Source organism: Mus pahari, chromosome 7 (assembly GCF_900095145.1).
Source record: "Mus pahari chromosome 7, PAHARI_EIJ_v1.1, whole genome shotgun sequence".
Lineage (NCBI taxonomy): Eukaryota > Metazoa > Chordata > Mammalia > Rodentia > Muridae > Mus > Mus pahari.
Genome location: NC_034596.1, coordinates 15,609,878 through 15,616,407, shown reverse-complemented (window position 1 = coordinate 15,616,407; position 6,530 = coordinate 15,609,878). Strand labels below are relative to the sequence as shown.

General features: G+C 52.4%; 1 protein-coding gene across 1 annotated transcript; it reads left to right on the top strand.

Moving 5' to 3' along the window:
* Window positions 1-682: 682 nt before the first annotated feature.
* Kcnf1 (potassium voltage-gated channel modifier subfamily F member 1) lies at window positions 683-5,310 on the top strand. Its single transcript, XM_029541229.1, has one exon. The coding sequence runs from the start codon at window positions 1,161-1,163 to the stop codon at window positions 2,676-2,678; it is 1,518 nt and encodes a 505-aa protein (XP_029397089.1). The 5' UTR covers window positions 683-1,160; the 3' UTR covers window positions 2,679-5,310.
* The last annotated feature ends 1,220 nt before the right edge of the window (window positions 5,311-6,530 follow it).

Sequence of the window (6,530 nt, the reverse complement as noted above, 5' to 3'; positions counted from 1 at the left end):
AGAACCCAAGACTACCAGCCCAGAGATGGCACCACCCACAAGGGGCCTCTCCCCCTTGATCACTAATTGAGAAAATGCCCCACAGCTGGATCTCATGGGGGCATTTCCCCAACTGAAGCTCCTTTCTCTGTGATAACTTCAGCTGTGTCAAGTTGACACAAAACTAGCCAGTACAGCATCCAAATGGAAGAACTGACTTCTCTCAGAGTAGAGGGGGTTATGGGCACAGGGGCCATAGGAACCCAAGGCTCTGTGAGCTAATGGTGATGATGTTGTCCTGCTGGAAGCTAGCAGCTAGGCTAGCAGGAGAACCCTGGGTTAAGGGATGGCTAAGGTTTCCTCCCTTTTCATCTTGTGACCTGAAGCAATTTCCTCTTTATTGTGAAGGGTGGGACGAGTTGTAGGACAAGGTCACACCACCAGCAGCAGGGCAGTGCTCAGGAGTGTCAGGGACTCTTCCAGGGCCTACCAAAGCCTAGGACACAAGGAGTGTGCTCAAGGACTGTGCGGCTGCCCCTTGAGGGACTTGGTGAGCAACAGAGCTCCTCTTTCCTCTCTCACCTCGCTGAGCAGGAGGAATTTGGCAGCCTGAGCCGGGCTGGCCTTAAAGCTCTCAGTCCTAACCTCTGAGCCCTCAGACTCAGTGGGTGGTACCGGTGGCGGTGGCGGTGGCACGGTGGTGGCAGCTGTGCAGGTCTGCCCAAGGGTTAACTCATTCCTGGGCAGCTGCAGCGCGTGCGGTGCGAAATCTCACCAGAAGAGGGTACAGTAGCAAAGCGTTTGACGTCAGGCTGGAATTCCTATTGTGTTTCGGACCCGCTCCGGCAAAGCCAGTTCAAGTTAGCTCTCTATACAGCCCGGATCGCGTAGCTCTGGGGCTGACCCGCCTCTGCCGCTCACCCGGGAAAACAGGACGCTGCCTGCGAGAAGAACCTCGTCCTGTCCCAGACCGAGCTGAAGGAGCCCGTGGGTGAGTGTCCCCACCACCGACCGCAGAGTCCCCCGCCAGCGCTCCTGGATGCCCGCGTGCAGCCCCGCCACTGGGTGCATGGCTCCCTTGCGGCGCGTCTCAGCCTGCCGCCGCCTGGTGTGAGTGCCTTTCCCGGCAGGTGGTTGTTGTCCCCTAGGGCCTCTCATTGGCAGCGGCTGTGGCAGGGCTCATGGAACCGGGGCTTGCAAGCGAACCTGCGGGGAGCATGGACGCATCTGCCGAGCAAAGCCTCCCGGAGCCAGGCAGCCAGGACTCTGTGGCAGGCGAAGACATTGAGATCGTGGTAAATGTGGGGGGCGTGAGGCAGGTGCTCTACGGGGACCTGCTCAGCCAGTACCCCGAGACCCGGTTGGCAGAGCTCATCAACTGTTTGGCGGGGGGCTACGACACCATCTTCTCTCTGTGCGACGATTACGATCCGGGCAAGCGCGAATTCTACTTTGACAGGGACCCAGACGCGTTCAAGTGTGTCATTGAGGTATACTATTTCGGGGAAGTTCACATGAAGAAGGGCATTTGCCCCATCTGCTTCAAGAATGAGATGGACTTCTGGAAGGTGGACCTCAAATTCCTGGATGACTGTTGCAAGAGCCATCTGAGTGAGAAGCGCGAGGAGCTGGAGGAGATCGCGCGCAGGGTGCAGCTCATCTTGGACGACCTGGGTGTAGATGCTGCTGAGGGCCGCTGGCGCCGCTGCCAGAAGTGTGTCTGGAAGTTCCTAGAGAAGCCGGAGTCTTCGTGCCCTGCGCGGGTGGTGGCTGTTCTATCCTTCCTGCTCATCCTTGTCTCCTCCGTGGTCATGTGCATGGGCACCATACCCGAGCTGCAAGTGGTGGACTCGGAAGGCAACCGCGTGGAGCACCCGACGCTGGAGAACGTGGAGACGGCTTGCATCGGCTGGTTCACTCTGGAGTACCTGCTGCGCCTCTTCTCATCGCCCAACAAGCTTCACTTTGCCCTGTCCTTCATGAACATCGTGGATGTACTGGCCATTCTCCCCTTCTATGTGAGCCTCACACTCACGCACTTGGGCGCAAGAATGATGGAGCTGACCAACGTGCAGCAGGCAGTGCAGGCCCTGAGGATCATGCGCATTGCACGAATCTTCAAGCTGGCCCGCCACTCCTCCGGCCTGCAGACCCTCACCTATGCCCTCAAGCGCAGTTTCAAGGAACTGGGGCTATTGCTTATGTACCTGGCCGTGGGCATCTTCGTCTTTTCTGCACTGGGCTACACCATGGAGCAGAGCCACCCTGAAACTCTGTTCAAGAGCATCCCCCAGTCCTTCTGGTGGGCTATCATCACCATGACCACAGTGGGCTATGGTGACATCTACCCCAAGACCACTCTGGGTAAGCTCAACGCAGCCATCAGCTTCTTGTGTGGGGTAATTGCCATTGCCCTGCCCATTCACCCCATCATTAACAACTTTGTCAGGTACTACAACAAACAACGTGTCCTGGAGACAGCAGCCAAGCATGAGCTGGAGCTGATGGAGCTCAACTCCAGCAGTGCAGAAGGCAAGCCGGGGGGTTCTCGCAGCGACCTGGACACCCTGCCCCCAGAGCCTGCTGCCAGGGAGGGGCCAAGCTGGGGTAGCCGGCTGAAGCTCTCACACAGCGATACCTTCATTCCCCTGCTGACAGAGGAGAAGCATCATAGGACCCGCCTACAGAGCTGCAAGTGAGAGCTGGGCTCCCTGGCAGGGATGGACTGGGCTGTGGATGGACAAACCATTGGGTAGACATGTCAGTAGGCACGTCTGTGGTTTCAGAGGAGCTGCTTGTGTCTTCCAGCCCTCCCCTGAGCAGACCTTTGCCAAGACTGGGTAAGACTCCTTGGGTGCCAGCTGTCCAGGTACAGGGGGCCTAGGGAGTACAGGAGCCACAGGGCCACTTGGGGCTATCAGATGGCCTGGCATGCTTTTGTGTCCCCCTCAATAAAACCTCCTGTTCAGCATACCCTCCGTGCTGTGGGTTGTCTCAGGCTGGTTACCCCAAGAGTGACTACTGCACACCCTAGTGCCAGGCCAGGAAGGAGGTGTGCAGCTCCAGAGGGAGTGGGGGGTAGCTATTTTTAGTTGAGAGCTAATTAAAGAAGGGCTGCAAGGCAGGGTTCAGCTCCAAGGCGCCTTGCCACATTCCAGGAGACAACTCTCCCGCTTCCTTCTGTGGGAAAGCTGTCTCCCTGAGGCTTGGGGAGGAAGGACAGAGCCCATTGGTGGGGCAGCTAACTCACAGTTGTCACCTGTGGAGTAGCCCTTTCCACAACCCCTTTTTTCCTTTCCAGCTACTCTGGTAGACTGGCATCTCCATTTTACAGGTAAAAAAACTGAGGCTCAGGGTCACAACAGAGGAGAAATTCAACCCTAGTTTTGATTATCCCTATGTGGTCTCTCCAACAACAGGCTGTATTGGGGCAGAGGCCTTTTGGGAGTCTTATAAGGAAGGATCCCAATTCCTCAGATATTTGTGTATCAGGGGGACCTCAGAGTATCACAGTTCTTAGTTCAGCTCCTGGCATTAGGATGGCTCGGTCATTTATTGAAGGGGAAGCAGTCATAGCTGTTTCTATCATTCTAGGCTGGGAAGGGGTGAGTTGCACACCTGCCCACTGTGGTCTCTGCTGGTCTGGGCTGGCTGGGCATGAGGGCAGTTAAAGGACGGGCATGACACTATAGTGCTGCACTTGGCCAAAGGCTAAGCTGGGCCCGTGGGCCTAACCCTTTGTGGTTTCTACCTTCTAGGAGCTGTAGAGCCTTGCTCTTCACCCCAGCACCCTACCCCAGCTGTGGGAGCATCAAGAAAGGAACGCTGTGGTGGAGTAGGAGACAGGGTAAAAAGGGAGGGATAGAGGTATCTTCCATCTGCCTCCACTCTGGGTGGCTCTTTTCTCTTCCCTGAGCACAGATTTTCCCAGGAGTATGAGGAGGGCTTATTTTTCAGGGCACCTTCTAAGTCTGCCTTTCCAGAATTTCCAAGGTTTGTGCTTCTGATCCTTGTGGCAGTGTCTCTAGGAGGTAGGAGGTTGTCATTTGGAGGGGGAAGTCTTAAGAGTCGAGAGTCGAGGTTCTCTCTTCAGGGTGCAGGCTTACTTCGTGGCTTCATTGTTAAGATACTCAGACCTGGGGTAGATGGCCCATGTAGCAGCAACATCAGTGGCCATCCTAGGGGACAGCCCCATGTCTGCCCAGCCCTCTCACTTAGGATTCTGAAGGTCTTTAGCACTTCTAGCTGGCTAAGGCACTGGTTCCTCCAAACTGGTGTATGCCTCCTCTTCACATTTCTCCAGGCTGACACCAGGTCCTGGGAATATCAAAGGCAGAGGAAGAAGTTGGGGTCTGAGAAAGTAGAGACTCTAGATAAGGGAGGACAGGGACTACCAGGGTATTGTGAGTTCTTGGGGCTCAGGAGATTTGCTGAAAGGTTGGCTTGCCTTTGTTTGTCCCCTCTATGAAGAAACCTTGGGAAGCTAGGATATGGGGTACCATCCTCATAGCCCCAGAAAGTGGGAAAAGCTCAAGGTTTACAGAGAGCTGAGTGACCTTGGGACAGAAGGCCATCTTCCTGTGTTCCCTGCCTTCTGGGGCAGTGGTACTGGAGATGAGGGTGGGGAATTACAGGGAAGAAAACTCAGAGATCCAAAGCATCTTTTTGCTGCTCGTTCAGGAATAGAAGACCAAGCCCAGAGAAGTGAGCCATCTGTGAGATCTCCACAGCCTAGGATCCACTGGTCCCAGGGGGACTGAGTGACTGATAGTGATCCTTACACAGTGATATACTTTGTCACAGAGGAGTAGTCCAGATGTTCTGAGAGCCAGGACAGTCCCTAAGAGATTTCTGGGTTTCAAGTACTTGAAAATTTGTACCTTAGAACCAACAGGGGTTGGGTGTGGAGTTTTGAAAGCTTGGTGTCCAGGCTACACTCCATTGCTGTGAAATTAGAATGTCTGAGATGACCCTTCAGTGTCAGTATTTTTATAACTTAAAGTACACACGAGTCATGGTGATTGGGTTAAATCCAGGGTTTGCATCTGTAGAGCTGAAAAAAGGTGTTCTTTCTCAACAAGCTTCCAGGTGCAGCTGGAGCCTGGGGCTGCTAGTCCACAGAATGGCTTTGAACTATCAGAATAAACCTGTAAACTGTAGCCAGACCTGGTGGACCATCTGTTTTTGCACAACCCATGACTTTAGAATAGGTTTTATATTTTTAAATGGTTGAAGAAAAAAAAAAACTCAAAGGAATAACATTTTGTGAATCGTGAATAATACTTTACATTCAAAATTTGTTGTCCATAAATAAAGTGTTATTGGAACTAACCTGCCTGCTTGTGTATTCTGGGATTGTTAGTGATGGCTAAGGAGGTATAAGACACAGCTGAGGAGTTGAGGTAGACCAGATGTCCCACAGAACCTGAGTGACTTCCTTTCTGGCCCTTATACCCTGGGCTGGAAGAGACATCTAAGGTAGATTCCAGGGCTGCCCAAGAACCCTTCCAGAAGAATAACCAAGAATTCCCTAGGAGCTGGGATTTGTGGGAGGAATACCTGAGTGCTGATGGCTCCAAGGAGGGAGGGTAGGGTAGGAATTGCAGGAAAGAGGCCATTTTATCTGGGTCCTTACAGTGTCACAGGCTCTCAGCTCCCCATTTCCTTTCCTCCTGGAAATTCTCTGCCTGGCTTCTCTTTCAGCCTGATCCTTGTACTTCAGGCTTGCCCCCATCCTCCATCTTCCTGACTCCTAGCCACTGTCAGCTCACATCTCTCTCCTGAGCAAGTTGTCTGACTTACTTCTTTTCCTGTGTGGGCATCACTCATTACTCATATCCATTAAAAGCAAGGAAATGTTTCAGAGGTTACAGAATGTCGATATTAACAGAAAAAACAAAGTATTGTTGAGTATTTGCATACGTAGGAACTGTGGCCCTGAACTGACATCTTTGAGCCACTCATTAGCAGGTCACAGGGATACTTTTGTTCTGCTTCTGTTAACATTGAGAGTACATAGTTGTGCCATTTGGAGTGGAATTGTATATGTGTGCAAATACAAATTAATTTCTATATGCTTTCCCCCAAGGAAAGGACATGTAATGACATACAAAATGCTTTATTTGGTCTGTAAATAGCACAGGAAGTAAACTGGTCAGTCTGTCTTATAGATGGGGAAACTGAGGCCCAGAAAACTGAAGCCATAGGCTGGTGACAGTGGTGGGAACTAGATAAAAACTTCAGCTGACTCACTTATCAGAACATGAGTCAGCCACTCCCCGCCCCCCACTCTACTCTACCCCCCCCCCACAGCAGCTTTGACCAGAGCCCAGGACCCCAGGGCCCCACCTCAGGGCTGACCCAACTTCCTAATAAGGTGAAAAATGTTGTCATCCAGTCTTTGGAAGACTTTACTTTGTAAGTGGTGGGTTGGCTTTAGTGGTAGTGTTTTATAAGGTAAGAAAAAAGGTCACTATATATCCTTAGGTAAGCTGCTCTAGGCAGATATGTGACCATATGGCATTCAGGGTCTATCCTGACCACACACAAGG

Coding starts and splice junctions, on each gene's coding strand:
- Kcnf1 (XM_029541229.1), top strand. CDS start 1,161: ATGGAACCGGGGCTTGCAAGCGAACCTGCGGGGAGCATGGACGCATCT.